The sequence below is a fragment of the Oncorhynchus mykiss genome, chromosome 8 (assembly GCF_013265735.2).
Source record: "Oncorhynchus mykiss isolate Arlee chromosome 8, USDA_OmykA_1.1, whole genome shotgun sequence".
Classification (NCBI taxonomy): Eukaryota; Metazoa; Chordata; class Actinopteri; order Salmoniformes; family Salmonidae; genus Oncorhynchus; species Oncorhynchus mykiss.
This window is the reverse complement of record NC_048572.1, coordinates 67,575,648-67,592,572: the sequence shown is the minus strand read 5'-3', so window position 1 is coordinate 67,592,572 and position 16,925 is coordinate 67,575,648. Positions and strand designations below refer to the sequence as shown.

General features: G+C 42.3%; 1 protein-coding gene across 5 annotated transcripts in view; it reads right to left on the bottom strand.

The window, feature by feature from the left end:
• The window catches only part of LOC110530407 (laminin subunit alpha-3), a 115,798-nt gene extending 101,070 nt beyond the window's left edge, over positions 1-14,728 (bottom strand). For 2 of the 5 annotated variants that reach the window (XM_036986043.1, XM_036986045.1), the window contains exons 1-3: positions 14,188-14,727; positions 14,069-14,095; positions 11,426-11,578 (exon numbers count right to left, since the gene is read on the bottom strand). In XM_036986043.1, coding sequence (XP_036841938.1) covers positions 11,426-11,578; positions 14,069-14,095; positions 14,188-14,451 — 444 coding nt within the window. In that variant the 5' untranslated portion in view covers positions 14,452-14,727. Of the gene's footprint in view, positions 1-11,425; positions 11,579-14,068; positions 14,096-14,187 lie in introns of all 5 variants that reach the window. The other 3 variants (XM_036986044.1, XM_036986047.1, XM_036986046.1) reach the window with 2 other exon arrangements.
• Between the last annotated feature and the right edge of the window lie 2,197 nt (positions 14,729-16,925).

The following is a 16,925-nucleotide window of genomic DNA, read 5'->3' as shown; positions in this document are numbered from 1 at the left end:
ATGGTCTCTAGATAACATTGTTTGTCATTACATGTGCTTGTTATTCTAAAAATGTAGGGCAGACAGGTGTTCAATTGCAGTCCAGAAACAAATAATCTCCAAGTCTTAGGCAGGAAGGAGCCAGTCAGCCAGGAGGGTTCAGGAGGGCTACTGTAAAATCAAAAGCCTAACAGATACAGTAGAATCTATCTGACAGAGATCTCTTTGTGTCTGATGTTAGGGCACAGGAATGCACCACGGCAGAGCTAGGAGCCATCGCCTTCTGTTGGAGCGGATCAGGCCCTGCCTGCCAGCCTGCCAGCCTGCCAGACAGACAGACAGTTTCAGCGCAATGGGGCTGGGGTGTTTTTAGTCTGGATTGAAACAATGCAATCTACAACTGTTTGTCTGAAGTGGAACAGGTGGTGATAGTGGCGAGGGGGGTGGGTCATGGGGGTATTTCTCTCTGTCTCCATGGTGGGCATACATTCCACCTCTTTCCAGGGACTCAATGATCCTTTTTAAAGCTATATACTCAAAATAGTCTCTCCAAAAATGTGGGCTTGGCCCAAAGATAGTCACAAGAGGTAATTGTATGCACTGTGAAAATGTGATGAATGCAAGTTTATACAAGCAAGGAACCTATTGTAAAAGGTACAGCTGCTGCTCTGCCATTGACTGAGAATGTTTCCTGTATGTTTGTTCAGTAGGTATGATTGTGTCGGTGGCTTACCCATTATAATGGCTTGTTCAGAGTTCACGTCTAGTAAATGGATTACATTTAAACACCTGATTACAACATATTGTGTTTGTAACCAGCACCACAATAAAACTATAACAACCGATCTAAATTAGAACAAACAAGACGCATCAGTGATCGTGTATCAAAAATACATATCGGAAAAATCTTTGCCCACACCTGCGTCAATGACTGTATCAGTAGGTCTACAACCTCTGATAAGCATTTCTATGTAACACTATGTATATCGCCTCCACGGGCCTTGAAAAGGTGGGTTAAGATAAACCCATTCTGCTTTTCCACAATGGAGCTCCAGGTTTAGGAGGTAGTGGCATTCCTGTCCAACAATGTGATCCAGACATGAAGCCAGGGTGAGGTTGCTAACCAGACTGTGTGGGCTGCCTGCAAGGCCGAGCCCAGGGAGCGGGGCTGTAAATATGTGCAACAGACACCCGACTGCAGCTGGCATGGCGCCCACCACAGAGCGGAGCAGAGCAGAGCCCACCAGCTAAACACAGCTACTTACATCACCTCCATCATCACCACAGCAACAGCTAGGGAGCCAAACATGTCTCCCAAGAGTTAGACTATGCCAGCTATACAGTAAACACTGACAAAGGTATAGGAATGATATTGGATGCCTATTTAGACAATGTATCATCAATATTACCACCACCAACAGAAGGAAAGGATATTCAATTTAAGATTTTGTTAAGAACCAAATAATGATGACACTGTATTTGAACAAAATTGGTAACACAAGTTATTCCATTCCAAATATGTTTTTGATTATTTTGATTCTTGCTTTTTATGATCTACGTTCTGATTCCATTCCATGTATGATAGAGTACTTGCGCCTAAAAGTATTCTGTGGTTTGATAAGCACCTGGTTCTTTCCAGGGCCTAATTGTGAAGTTATGCTGCTGATATATGGATGTTGAGTCAGTACCAAGGCTATCAGGGAAATAGACTGTAGGAGCGGTCAGTGAGAGAACAAAACCCTGCTCAACTCAGTCCTGTACGCTCACCTTAGCAACACAACAAACACATATACAGTTAATACTGCAGGCTGCTGTTGCAACAACATCACACTACACATTCCTATATATCTGCTATAACACAATCCTCTGAACAATCCATTTTATCACTGTCTATGTATCATTTTGACTGTTAGCATTAGCTGTTTGCTACTGCATCGCATTAGAAGGCATTTGCACCATGAATACTCAAACACAGAACCAGACACACAGGGAATCATGTTTTATTCCATCATATGCAGCTATCATGGAAGGTGGGTAGGTATTCAGGGTGGGGTGGGGATGGAGAATTCTGTATGAAGCTGTGTGTGTGTGTGTGTGTGTGTGTGTGTGTGTGTGTGTGTGTGTGTGTGTGTGTGTGTGTGTGTGTGTGTGTGTGTGTGTGTGTGTGTGTGTGTGTGTGTGTGTGAGAAGACGGGGAGGCAGACAGGAGGGTCTTTTCGCACAGTCTGCCCAATTCACTGCACCTCCTCAATCCATTTACCCACTGTAAAGAAAAGTCCAGATCACTTTCAGAGAAGCCTTGAAAAGAACCAACCCTTTGTGAAAACAGCACAGATGTCACACAATACAGCCTACATCAGCCTACATCGATTCCAGGACAAATGTGGGTATAAAACAATCAGACAAAACTTCAGTGGGAGGCAGCAGGGTCTGGAAAGATAGAGAGTGGATTAAGTTCAACAGGAAGTCTTCATAACTTACAATAAATTAACCACTACCAGCAAGCTTCAGAAATGCGGTCATCCTAAACTATATACAGTAGGGAGAACAAGTATTTGATACACTGCCGATTTTGCAGGTTTTCCTACTTACAAAGCATGTAGAGGTCTATAATTTATCATAGGTACACTTCAACTGTGAGAGATGGAATCTAAAACAAAAATCCAGAAAATCACATTGTATGATTTTTAAATAATTAATTTGCATTTTATTGCATGACATAAGTATTTGATCACCTACCAACCAGTGAGAAATCCGGCTCTCACAGACCTGTTCATTTTTCTTTAAGAAGCCCTCCTGTTCTCCACTCATTACCTGTATTAACTGCAACTGTTTGAACTCGTTACCTGTATAGAAGACACCTGTCCACACACTCAATCAAACTGACTCCAACCTCTCCACAATGGCCAAGACCAGAGAGCTGTGTAAGGACATCAGAGATAAAATTGTAGACCTTCACAAGGCTAGGTTGGGCTACAGGACAATAGGCAAGCAGCTTGGTGAGAAGGCAACAACTGTTGGCGCAATTATTAGAAAATGGAAGAAGTTCAAGATGAGGGTCAATCACCCTCGGTCTGGGGCTCCATGCAAGATCTCACCTCGTGGGGCATCAATGATCATGAGGAAGGTGAGGGATCCGCCCAGAACTACAGGGCAGGACCTGGTCAATGACCTGAAGACAGCTGGGACCACAATCTCAAAGAAAACCATTAGTAACACACTACGCCGTCATGGATTAAAATCCTGCAGCGCACGCAAGGTCCCCCTGCTCAAGCCAGCGCATGTCCAGGCCCGTCTGAAGTTTGCCAATGACCATCTGGATGATCCAGATGAGGAATGGGAGAAGGTCATGTGGTCTGATGAGACAAAAATAGAGCTTTTTGGTCTAAACGCCACTCGCCGTGTTTGGAGGAAGAAGAAGGATGAGTACAACCCCAAGAACACCATCCCAACCGTGAAACATGGAGGTGGAAACATCATTCTTTGGGGATGCTTTTCTGCAAAGGGGACAGGACGACTGCACCGTATTGAGGGGAGGATGGATGGGGCCATGTATCGCGAGATCTTGGCCAACAACCTCTTTCCCTCAGCAAGAGCATTGAAGATGGGTCATGGCTGGGTCTTCCAGCATGACAACGACCCGAAACACACAGCCAGGGCAACTAAGGAATGGCTCCGTAAGAAGCATCTCAAGGTCCTGGAGTGGCCTAGCCAGTCTCCAGACCTGAACACAATAGAACATCTTTGGAGGGAGCTGAAAGTCCGTATTGCCCAGCGACAGCCCCGAAACCTGAAGGATCTGGAGAAGGTCTGTATGGAGGAGTGGGCCAAAATCCCTGCTGCAGTGTGTGCAAACCTGGTCAAGAACTACAGGAAACGTATGATCTCTGTAATTGCAAACAAAGGTTTATGTACCAAATATTAAGTTCTGCTTTTCTGATGTATCAAATACTTATGTCATGCAATAAAATGCTAATTAATTACTTAAAAAATCATACAATGTGATTTTCTAAATTTTTGTTTTAGATTCCGTCTCTCACAGTTGAAGTGTACCTATGATTAAACAAATTACAGTCCTCAACATGCTTTGTAAGTAGGAAAACCTGCAAAATCGTCAGTGTATCAAATACTTGTTCTCTCCACTGTATATATATATCCTGATATAGTACTTTCTTATCTTACCATCAAGTCACTCAGCCATCCAGCAATAAGTACCACACACTCATTACCAAACCCTACAGAGTAGAGAACAAGTACAGCATCAAAACCCACCTATCAGAACAAACTCTTACTTATCAGAGATACCAATCAGATACCTACGCTCACCATTCAGAACCATGAGTACCTCACACCTAGCCAATCGCAGCCCACCTCACATCAGTGTTGTACATGATATGACAAATACCAAATCTCACACAAACAAATCCTAACCCCCTGAAATAGCAACCAATCAGGGTTCAATCAGAGCTTCACGCAAACCAATTAGTGTCCATTCAATGGGATAGCGCCCACCAATCAAAGGCCTTTCAGTAACGTGGTATGACAGACAGCAGTAAGCCCAGGCATCTCTGTCTCACATGGTTCAGGGCACTCAGGCAGATAAGCACATGTGGTCAGGGCTCCTAAAATACATTCCCCAGAAAAAACTGACTGCATGGGCGGCTGTGGGGCCGATCCATCCGTGGTGCCAATGTTCACTAGGACAAAGAGTCACCACAACACCCTGTAAATAGTTTTAACAAGGGAGGGCAAGTCTCGCTGTACAGGTAGACAGGCTGTTTTTTGGAGAGTATTTCATTGTGTTCGTTTGTGGAGGACATATGTGGTTTTGAAGAGTTTTCATTTATATTGTAATTAAGAAAATGTGCCTCCGTTAAGTCAATAAAAAATGAACAAGACGTTGAATTAGATTTATTGGGTCAAATCTACTGCATCATGAAACTCACTGCAGAAGGCTCTAATCAACGTGTTGACTGTCTTTCTGGGTGAGCTGCTCCAATGCCCCGAAGACAAACTGACTAAGGCAATACCCTCCACCAGATCCAGTTACTGTAGAGTACACAAATCAAGAAGCACCCCTACACCCAGGATCTGCCCATAGTAAGAGGGAGTTGAAAGTCACCTCCTGATTTATGGCAGGCTTTGTCACGGGTCACAGGTCAAAAGCCCACAAGATAACACAGGCAGGCGGCTACTTAAGTGTGAGAGCTGTTCACCTCAGTCAACATAATCCAGCGGTGTGGTTGGGTTGATTTGCACAAGGAGCTACACCCAAGGGAATTGTACTCTTTCACACTGACTGACTGACTACAAGATGTATAGCAAGTAAATACAAAGACATACTGTATTTTGTCTAATACAAAGTTCCAGGCCAATTCGGGCTCTTTCCTTTTCTAAAAACTTCAAACGTATGACCATGTTAATCCACAAAGGAAATGGGTTCACCTTTCTGTGCTATTATTATATCGTTCAACATTCCACAAAAGCTTAGCTGGAATCAGCCCTTGACAGATTGGTGCTGCTTCAAACGTGCCACTGCTTTACAGAACCGTCAGAAATGGCCACGTCAAAAACCACCCGGCTTCCCTTTGAACTTGGTTGGTTTGACATAAACAATGACGGCGCCATTATCTAATTTATCCGCTTGGAGAGATGGAGGTAAGACTGGCAAAGGGAGGGAAGGAGGGAGCAAGCACCTGTGTTAGTCTTAGAAGAGACCACAAAGACCATTCATTTAACTGGATCCAGCCCTTACAAATATCAGTGACCGCATCATATGTTCTGTGCCTTAACTGAATCTACAAAGGCTTTGAACTGCTTCTATCAGGCAACATAAATCTGATCAATTCTATCCAAGCATTAAATAAACCTGAGCAGAAGTAGGCATAGATTGTTAAGGGCGAAAGGGATCTGGCAAGTTAGTCTGAAATAAACTTGACATTCTTTATCTTTCTGTTTCTTGGAGGTACATTTACTTATTTTGACAAATGCTTTATTATGACTGTAAAATCATCAAAGGATTATAGGAACCAACACTATTTGACAGACATCTGTGCTGAAAGCACATGGAAGTGTGGTTGACTGAATTCTTTCAGAGGCATCGACAACACCTTTCCTTATCTACATACACCTCTGATGTGAACACATGGCCTACACAAGAATGCATACCCAGAGTTAATAACCACAAAATAACATTGTACAACTTTACCAAACTTAATTATTCTATGGGATACAGTATTTAACAATTATCATGGAAGAATACTGCTTTAACTTCGTTTTTCAGTTTTCAGCTGTTTCTCTATTAGGTGGGATGATTTTGTGAAGAACATAATATCTATGCAGTTTAACCAATTAGCATATTGGCCAATCTAGTTTTTTTGTTTGCCTCACATTGAATTGATAAGTCTCAGGTCAATGCTGCCAAATCAGTCTGCTCTAATTTGTGAAATTATAACCTTGGAAGGCAACACTCCAATAAAACCAGCTGTTTTAAAGCTGCAAGCTTTTTAATGAAAGCAGATTGAATCTCAGCACACACAGCCTCATAAATACATTCTTGGCATTGACAAAAGACTTAGTAGAAATGGATGACATAAGGGGGGAGGGGCCAGGTGAGCTTGGTCTGGAGCCTCACTGGATCACAGTTGAGTGATCCATAGAATGGTCCTTTGGAAGGTTGTTAACATATCTTAAAGAATAATTGAGAAATAATTAAAGTTGGCATATTTATGACAGACCTCCTTTAAGACTCCATAATGTTTAATCTGTAGGTGCTACAAAGAAAAAATTGTTGAAAATAATATTCTCTATGGACATATCAAAGTTTCAAAGTGGGATCTTTGCTACTTTTAGAGTTATGATCCAATTTGTAAGCATTTCCAACTAAATTAATGTGAAAATGTATTCAAAATGGTCGCCCTCTGCTGCTAATTTGCAGGATGTGCAATGACACAAGTAAAAGGAGGGCTGTTATTGGTTGCATTGCCTACTACGCCAATTTCTCTGTCTAAAATGGGCCATAACTTTTAAGCTAGCAGAGATCCCACTCTGGAACTTTGATATGCCTGTAGAGTATATTATATTCAACAATTAATTGCCAAATTTGCCAAATCAAAAATGGTTTATTTTCAATATGCATGTTTATATTTTTCAATATTCATAAATAGATATAAGTAAATTATTATTGAAATCATAATGCAACTTATATTACAGAGCAAGCATAAAACTTCATTCATTTTTTTGTAGCTTTTTAGCACCGACAGATTAAACACTATGGAGATTGAAAGGAACTTTTAAATTCCAAACTTTTATTAATTATTTCTCAATTATTTTATATACAAATGTCAAATATACTGTATGTCAACAATATTTCACCAAAGGATCATTTTATGGGTTAAATCTCGTGAAAATACCAAAAAGCATGGTTGTTTTGTTTTGTCCAGGCTTCGTGAGGAATCAGTCAGTTGCTGTTTGGGTGGGACAAATGGGGAGGGGGGAGCCGTGTGGTTGGTAGTTTCTGAGAATACTTCATCCCCATGCCCTTTATAGCACGCCTTAATGCAGTAATGCCACTTTCCCCGCTCCCAAATAAACTGAGCATTACCACATCTTAAACGCAGACGTCCCTCGCGCCCTGCATGCGTCCACGCTTTTTCAAGCCATGCGGGCACTATATTTAGCCTCTCTCAAGCCCTGCTGCTCCGCACAACTCAGCTCAGCCCAGCTAAAAACAGATATGGAAGAATTCGCCACTGCTACCCATTCTCTTCCCACAGTGCTCCTGGGGAACATGGATGAAGTGTGGTACTCACTTTTAGGAAGATTTACTTTATAGGTGTCTCCATTTGGTTCCCACCCCTTAACCGCAGACATTACCTGTTTCCAAATCACAACAGGTCCAGCCCTGAACCCACTCCACCCACCCAACCCAGACCTACTACCCCAGATCAGACTTTAAAATCCCCCTGATCCCTAATCCCTGGACACAATTTCTCCCTTTTCCCCCTCACCGTGGACAATTGAGCGTAAGGTGCAATTTCATGGGCTGTGAACTCCTGCTGCAGCCACAGGTCCTAATGGTTACCTATCCTCCAGCCACAGGAGCATGATCTGATTCCTGGCACGCAGCCAGCTGTGGGACATCACTCACATGACTACAGCTGCCTGTCTTTCTCAGACAGGTTTACTTACACTTGTAACTTAAAGCATAAGCAGACTGACAGAAGAAAACCCACCATTGACTGTATGCGGAGAGTCAATCGCAATCCCAAATGCATTCACACATACACACAGCCAATGTTCCCTCTAAACTGCATGCATGCGTGGGTGCGCAGTAGCCCGAGATGGCTGCACCGCTTCCCCAGGACTGCCACACAGAAGAAATAACAGCCCATGGAGAGAAGCACAAGATTGAACTTCACTCCACTTTCTAGACCTGTGGTCACCAACCGGACAATAGTGATCGACTTATCGATCTCCAAGGCATTCCTAGTCGATCGCCAAACATTTGTGCAAAAAAACAAATGATAAATGATAAAGCCTTGTTCCGGGTAGGTGAACTGTTGCCATTTTGAACCATTTCATGTGTCTGAAGGTACAAACTCTGCCTTCCTGGCAGGCCTAGAGAGAAAATCAAATCCACTATAGGCCTATCACTGGCCAATTGGATGGCTCAGATTAACGTGTCTGCAGTAATGTAGCAGGCATAAAAGAAAGCTACAGCAAAGTTGATACTGTGAGATTTCAAAACGTTTAAAACCATGACTAGAGAGAGAATGTCAACGAATACAGCAAAGAGCTGCTGTTTTTATGAGTGAGTTCATGTTTAAATTCCTACTCAGCACTGTCAACACTTTTATAAGCCATAAAATGCGCGATATTCCTATTTCCACTCAGCGCTACAACAAGCACTGCAGCAGTAATGAATGAGTAGGAAAATGTATTGATGTGCTTGCGTTGTTGTATAATCAGCGGCTTGGGTATTTTTTAATATCAAGGAATACCTCACGTTCTTTGTTCAAAGGAGTAACATGAATTTGTGCATGAGGCAGAAATAATGCAGTGAGACACAAGTTCCGCCATCAGCTGGAAGACGGTGTCCCTTTTTGTTCAGTGTCAGTGTACCCTCAGTCTGCTGCTCTCTCCCTCCGCTGAGACTGACCACCAGATGCAGGCATCATCAGCCCACTAAAATATACATTATTTAAATGTATGCTCACTCAGTTGTGCCTCACAAGTAATACAACAACGGATCTATTACCGGTGTGATCATATAGCCTACCTTGTTGAAAAAAATACATTTTTTTTTTTTAAATGGTCCGAACAAAAATGCACTGGTAGGGCATCTTCCAGCAAAGCTAATATGCGGTGATAATGTATTGGGCCTATTAGCTTACTGCACAAACCTCATTGCTACAGTACTGTTTTATTTGGTTAATGTTGCATAGGCTAACGTTTTTTAAGTCATGGTAAAAAAAAAGGTAGATCTCGGGTTGCATTTTGACTCAAAGTGATCATGACTCAGAAAAGTTTGGTGACCACTGTTCTTGAGTTTTCCCTGTTAACACTATCAACATTTCCCTTTATTGTGCCAATTGTGATCGAATAAATGCAATGTTAGCTTTCAATCCAACATACCAAAACAAAACAAATGATGCAAGATATTTTGTTGTAGGCATAACGGATCGGAGTAGGATTCTATTGCATTGACATGCACAACTCAGCCCGTACTCTACACAGACTGTGCGGAATAACCAATCAAAGCTGCAGTAGCCCTATTTGCAAATAGATCATTGCCATATATGGATCTGTGCCATTTACATTGAACTGGACTGTGTTTACAACATGAGCTGTCGTGAGTAGATGCGCTTGTTTTGAGATTAAAGCTAGAGCTGCATGTTGCCACATGTGCACATTTTGTTCATATCCTTTGCTAGTTAGTGAGTTGTTAGCCCAGTTATATTTTTATTTATTTTACCTTTATTTAACTAGGCAAGTCAGTTAAGAACACATTCTTATTTTCAATGACGGCCTAGGAACAGTGGGTTAACTGCCTGTTCAGGGGCAGAACAACAGATTTGTACCTTGTCAGCTCGGGAGTTTGAACTTGCAACCTTCTAGTTACTAGTCCAACGCTCTAACCACTAGGCTAGATCATTTATAGTCAGCAATAGGGAAGTGTTTGCTTCCTACAAGAGAATAAAACGTGTACATTTCTAGACATCTTTGAAAAGCAAGTCAGGTGAAAAGCTTTTTTTCCCTTAAAGAGGCAGTGCTGTATTTAGAGACTTGCTTGAATAAGCTAAGTAGCCAATAGGCTGAGGGTAGCATAATTTGTCAGATTCTCTGTAAGAATGGTATGAGAATAATAATGCATTTTATTTTGTAATGTGGTTTCTTTCATCAAAACAACACAACAACATTTTCAGTCACCTCCTTGTCTGAAGGTCAAGTGGATAGCCAGGTTAATGTCAAGCCCTGCATATTTTTTTAAAAGTCTCATGGAATGTAGGCCTACATTGAACACCACATATTGTCTGCTATTGTATGATGAATGATAGAATAGTTATTTCCATGTTCAAATGTCATGGGATGCATTTTCTCTATTGTTTTAGATGGTAGGGTACTCTTGTAGGCCTTCATTATGATCAAATAGTAACCAGTGGAGGCTGGTGGGAGGAGCTATAGGAGGACAGGCTCATTGTAATAGCTAGAATGGAATAAATTGAATGGAGTCAAACATGTGGTTTGATACCATTCCATTTATTCCATTCCAGCGATTACAATGAGCCTGTCCTCCTATAGCTCCTCCCACCAGCCTCCACTGAAAACCAGAGTAGCCTACTTGGCCAATGTTAAAACTATAACTTAAAGTGGGTACAGCCTCAGTGTTCACAGTAAATGCGTACCGGAAGTTGCACAGAATTTTCACAATGTTCAAGTTTGCGCTGCGCAGACCTGAAATTTGCTCAGTGCCCAAAAGAATTTGACTGAACATTGCACACAGCCACTCTGCTTCACATCAGCATTCAGCAATAATCTCCACACACTCATGTCGACGATGGCTAGAATCAACTCTGAACTCAACTCAACTGAACTCAACTCTCAACTCAAACACTGAACAGTGCACTGAAGAAGCCGAAAAACTAACTTCCCACTCATTGCCATTCATCCTCTCAGTCCCTCTTTAAGATGACCACTAGGTAGTGTGAGGTCTGTCTACATCACTGAAGGCAGGTTGCCACCTCACACCAATGACATAATGCACCTCGAATTAGCTGAGAAAGGGAAACCTTGTCTCTATTCACCCCATGACATCCCACTGTCACATTTCATACTCTCACCATGGTAACGTTGTCAACGTTGTCAATCAATGAACAGCTACCGTGAAGGTAGAGCACTTGGCTGAGTAGGAACCAATGTAAGACCACCAGGGTTTCTCACTCACCTGTCCAAGGTCCAAGGTGACATTAACCTCATTGTACATGGGTCCACGGGAGAGAGGTGGGCTCTGCCACCAGCGCTCGGTGCCATCAATTGCGTTGCTCACCGGGTGGGCCTTGTTAGGCTCGTTGGAGTTGCATCGGTCACAATACTGTCCCTGTAGGGAAAGGGCAAATTAAATGGTGTTACTCTGAGCCCAAAACACATAAAAACATATAAAGAGTCCCACCAACACAAAGCAACACATTCAGTGCATAGTAAACATGTATTCAAGTCCATGAATAGGCCAGTCACAACGTACATAAAAGTTACACAAAATACAAAACATGCAAACATAGACAAACACTTTGCAGACAGTGCAAGTAATTACATGCATAGTGTGAACAACGGTAAAAAGTATATCTGAAATGACTGTAACAGTCTTTCTTTACAATAATGGTAAAAAGCCATACAGTGCCTTGAGAAAGTGTTCGGCCCCCTTGAACTTTGCGACCTTTTGCCACATTTCAGGCTTCAAACATAAAGATATAAAACTGTATTTTTTTGTGAAGAATCAACAACAAGTGGGACACAATCATGAAGCGGAACGACATTTATTGGATATTTCAAACTTTTTTAACAAATCAAAAACTGAAAAATTGGGCGTGCAAAATTATTCAGCCCCTTTACTTTCAGTGCAGCAAACTCTCTCCAGAAGTTCAGTGAGGATCTCTGAATGATCCAATGTTGACCTAAATGACTAATGATGATAAATACAATCCACCTGTGTGTAATCAAGTCTCCGTATAAATGTACCTGCACTGTGATAGTTTCAGAGGTCCGTTAAAAGCGCAGAGAGCATCATGAAGAACAAGGAACACACCAGGCAGGTCCGAGATACTGTAGTGAAGAAGTTTAAAGCCAGATTTGGATACAAAAAGATTTCCCAAGCTTTAAACATCCCAAGGAGCACTGTGCAAGCGATAATATTGAAATGGAAGGAGTATCAGACCACTGCAAATCTACCAAGACCTGGCCGTCCCTCTAAACTTTTAGCTCATACAAGGAGAAGACTGATCAGAGATGCAGCCAAGAGGCCCATGATCACTCTGGATGAACTGCAGAGATCTACAGCTGAGGTGGGAGACTCTGTCCATAGGACAACAATCAGTCGTATATTGCACAAATCTGGCCTTTATGGAAGAGTGGCAAGAAGAAAGCCATTTCTTAAAGATATCCATAAACAGTGTTGTTTAAAGTTTGCCACAAGCCACCTGGGAGACACACCAAACATGTGGAAGAAGGTGCTCTGGTCAGATGAAACAAAAATTGAACTTTTTGGCAACAATGCAAAACGTTATGTTTGGAGTAAAAGCAACACAGCTGAACACACCATCCCCACTGTCAAACATGGTGGTGGCAGCATCATGGTTTGGGCCTGCTTTTCTTCAGCAGGGACAGGGAAGATGGTTCAAATTGATGGGAAGATGGATGGAGCCAAATACAGGACCATTCTGGAAGAAAACCTGATGGAGTCTGCAAAAGACCTGAGACTGGGATGGAGATTTGTCTTCCAACAAGACAATGATCCAAAACATAAAGCAAAATCTACAATGGAATGGTTCAAAAATAAACATATCCAGGTGTTAGAATGGCCAAGTCAAAGTCCAGACCTGAATCCAATCGAGAATCTGTGGAAAGAACTGAAAACTGCTGTTCACAAATGCTCTCCATCCAACCTCACTGAGCTCGAGCTGTTTTGCAAGGAGGAATGGGAAAAAATGTCAGTCTCTCGATGTGCAAAACTGATAGAGACATACCCTAAGCGACTTACAGCTGTAATCGCAGCAAAAGGTGGCGCTACAAAGTATTAACTTAAGGGGGCTGAATAATTTTGCACGCCCAATTTTTCAGTTTTTGATTTGTTAAAAAAGTTTGAAATATCCAATAAATGTCGTTCCACTTCATGATTGTGTCCCACTTGTTGTTGATTCTTCACAAAAAAATACAGTTTTATAGCTTTATGTTTGAAGCCTGAAATGTGGCAAAAGGTCGCAAAGTTCAAGGGGGCTGAATACTTTCGCATGGCACTGTATATAGGCCTTGTTTGTGTAGGTTCTAAAGCCCCTGGGCCTTAAGTGTTCCAAAGGTATTCAAACTCCTGAAGGGGAAAGTTTATTAAGAGGGCATTCGCTGTAGAGACCTCAGGAGTTAAACACAATGGTGTAAACTTGGTTAGAGCAGGCAGAATTGCCATGTTTCCCATAGTGCTATAGTGACTCATTCTGGAGCCTGGGCAGCAAGAGAAAGGAAGCAAGGAGCATTGATTGAACTGTAATAACAGTGTAACTAAATATGGTAGTTCACATGGGAATATATATATATATATATATATATATATATATATATATATATATATATATATATATATATATATATATATATGTATGGAAGGCAAAATCATAAGAAAATCACTAGTTTGCAAGGAACCAACTTGATTCCAATTCGATTGGATAATACAAATACGATTTTATGGATTGTTGTTTCTCTGTTGGTAGGCTTTCCATTCACTTCATGTTCAGAACAACTCTATTAACACATGCGCATTAATATTTAGTATTTTACGCACGCACTCATCATGCCAATTTCTTGCATACTTGCAACTTACATTTGAACTGTAAACATTATTAGCTGTCTGAAAAAGCAAAGGCAGAAAAGTGGTCAACAATATTAACGTTTCAAAATGAAACCACAATCATAAAACTGTCAATTGTGTTCACTCTTCACCTGTATGGTTTGACTAGGAAGTCCGAATGTAGGTCCTCCGACAAGTTTACAGTACAAATCAGATCTCGGTCTCCCCGTTTCATCTTGACCGCACGTTGCGGTGGCGGAGATCCGTGACCCCTCCGCGAGGTTGAAGTACGGAGGACTCAAACTAAACCCCGTTATTTCGTTAAAAGCCACTTGCGCGTAAACGTCCCCCCAAAGCAAGAGCGTAAAAGTACATAATAAAGCGGCGGGATGACCTCCCTTCATCCCCCTCGCCATGTTCCACCTCAACAATCCCTGTAGATGCTGAATTCAAATAGTAACTCGCAGTTCAAGTTCATGTTTTCTAGATCGTGATGAAATAATATGCACTCTCCATGCATGAAACACTGCGGATCCTTTGATCCTGGCAATGGAACGACTCGTGCGTCCAGTGTGCGGCTCTTGATGTAAAAGTTAGACTTGTTGCTCTGCTGCTGTTGCCTCTGTGATCCCCTTCGACAACGTGTTTCTTCGTGAAAAAGAGCTTGTTCACGTTTCTCCCTGACCAAACTCTGCCACCCAGAGCCGTATCAGGTGTCAACAACAGTGACTACTTCGGTCCAAAGGTCTCTAGAAATGTCAGCACTGAATCACAGCCAAAATGAAAATAATTAGTATGCCTAATTCAGAGTAGACATTTTAGAGGACAATTCCACGATAATGGAATTATGCGTTTACCAAACACAAAACCTTGATTCCAAAGTTTAACAAACCATACAAGTCTATGCACAATGACTACTTGTAACAACTTATACTTAAAAATGTACAAAACAAATTTGGTGGAAGAACTTTGAAGAGGAAAACTTTGGTAACAGAATTATGGTAAAATCTCCCCTCAGGTTTTAATGCGACCATGTTTTCCAAACACTCAAATATCTCCTCCGAATTAAGTTTAAAAGATGTCTGCAAAAAGGATAGTGTGTCAGCTATGACATCAAAACAAATTGTATTAGTCACATGCGCCAAATACAACAGGTATTTCACCTTACAGTGAAATGCTTACTTACATGCCCCTAACCAACAATGCAGTTTAAAAAATATGAATAAGAATAAGAAATAAAAGGAACAAGTAATTAAAGAGCAGCATTAAAATAACAATAGAGAGACTACATACAGGGGGTACCGGTACAGAGTCAATGTGCGGGGGCACCAGTTAGTTGAGGTAATTGAGGTAATATGTACATGTAGGTAGAGTTATTAAAATGACTATGTATAAATAATAACAGAGAGTAGCGTAAAATACAGGGTGGGCGGGTGGGGAAAAAAAAAAATAGTCTGGGTAGCCATTTGATTAGATGTTCAGGAGTCTTATGGCTTGGGGGTAGAAGCTGTTTAGAAGCCTCTTGGACCTAGACTTGTCTATGTTCAGGAGTCTTATGGCTTGGGGGTAGAAGCTGTTTAGAAGCCTCTTGGACCTAGACTTGTCTATGACTAGGGTGGCTGGAGTCTTTGACCATTTTTAGTGCCTTCCTCTGACGCTTCCTGGTATAGAGCTCCTGGATGGCAGGAAGCTTGGCCCCAGTGATGTACCGGGCTGTACGCACAACCCTCTGTAGTGCCTTGCGGTCAGAGGCTGAGCAGTTACCATACCAGTCGGTGATGCAACCAACTGCATGCTCTCGTTGGTGCAGCTGTAGAACCGTTTTAGGATCTGAGGACCCATGCCAAATCTATTAAGTCTCATGCTCTCTTCACGGCTGTCTTGGTGTGCGTGGACCATGTTAGTTTGTTGGTGATGTGGACACCAAGGAACTTGAAGGTCTCAACCTGTTCCATTACAGCCCCGTCGATGAGAATGGGGGTGTGCTCGGTCCTCTTTTTCCTGTAGTCCACAATCATCTCCTTTGTCTTGATCATGTTGAGGGAGAGATTGTTGTCGTGGCACCACACGGCCAGGTCTCTGACCTCCTCCCTGTAAGTTGGCTCGTCGTTGTCGGTGATCAGGCCTACCACTGTTGTGTCATCAGCAAACTTAATGATGGTGTTGGAGTCGTGGCTGGCCGTGCAGTCATGAGTGAACAGGGAGTACAGGAGGGGACGGAGTACACACTCCTGAGGGACCTGTGTTGAGGATCAGCATGGCGGATGTGTTGTTACCTATCCTTACCACCTGGCGGCGGCCCATCAGGAAGGCCAGGATTCAGTTGCAGAGGGAGGTGTTTAGTACCAAGGTCGTTAGCTTCTTGATGAGATTTGAGGGCACTATGTTGTTGAACGCTGAGCTCTAGTCAATGAATAGCATTCTCACATAGGTGTTCCTTTTGTCCAGGTGGGATAGGGCAGCGTGGAGTGCAATAGAGATTGCATCATCTGTGGATCTGTTGGGGCTGAATGCAAATTGGAGTGGGTCTAGGGTTTCTGGGATAATGGTGTTGGTGTGAGCCTTGACCAGCCTTTCAAATGACTTCATGACTACAGACATGAGTGCTATGGGTCAGTAGTCATTTAGACAGGTTACCTTTGTGTTCTTGGGCACAGGGACTATGGTAGTCTGCTTGAAACATGTTGGTATTACAGACCCGGATAGGGACAGTTTGATAATGTCAGTGAAGACACTTGCCAGTTGGTCAACGCATGCTCGCAGTACACATCCTGGTAATACCTCTGGCCCTGCGGCCTTGTGAATGTTGACCTGTTTAAAGGTCTTACTCACATTGGCTGCGGAGAGTGTGATCACACAGTCATCTGGAACAGCTGGAGCTCTCATGCAT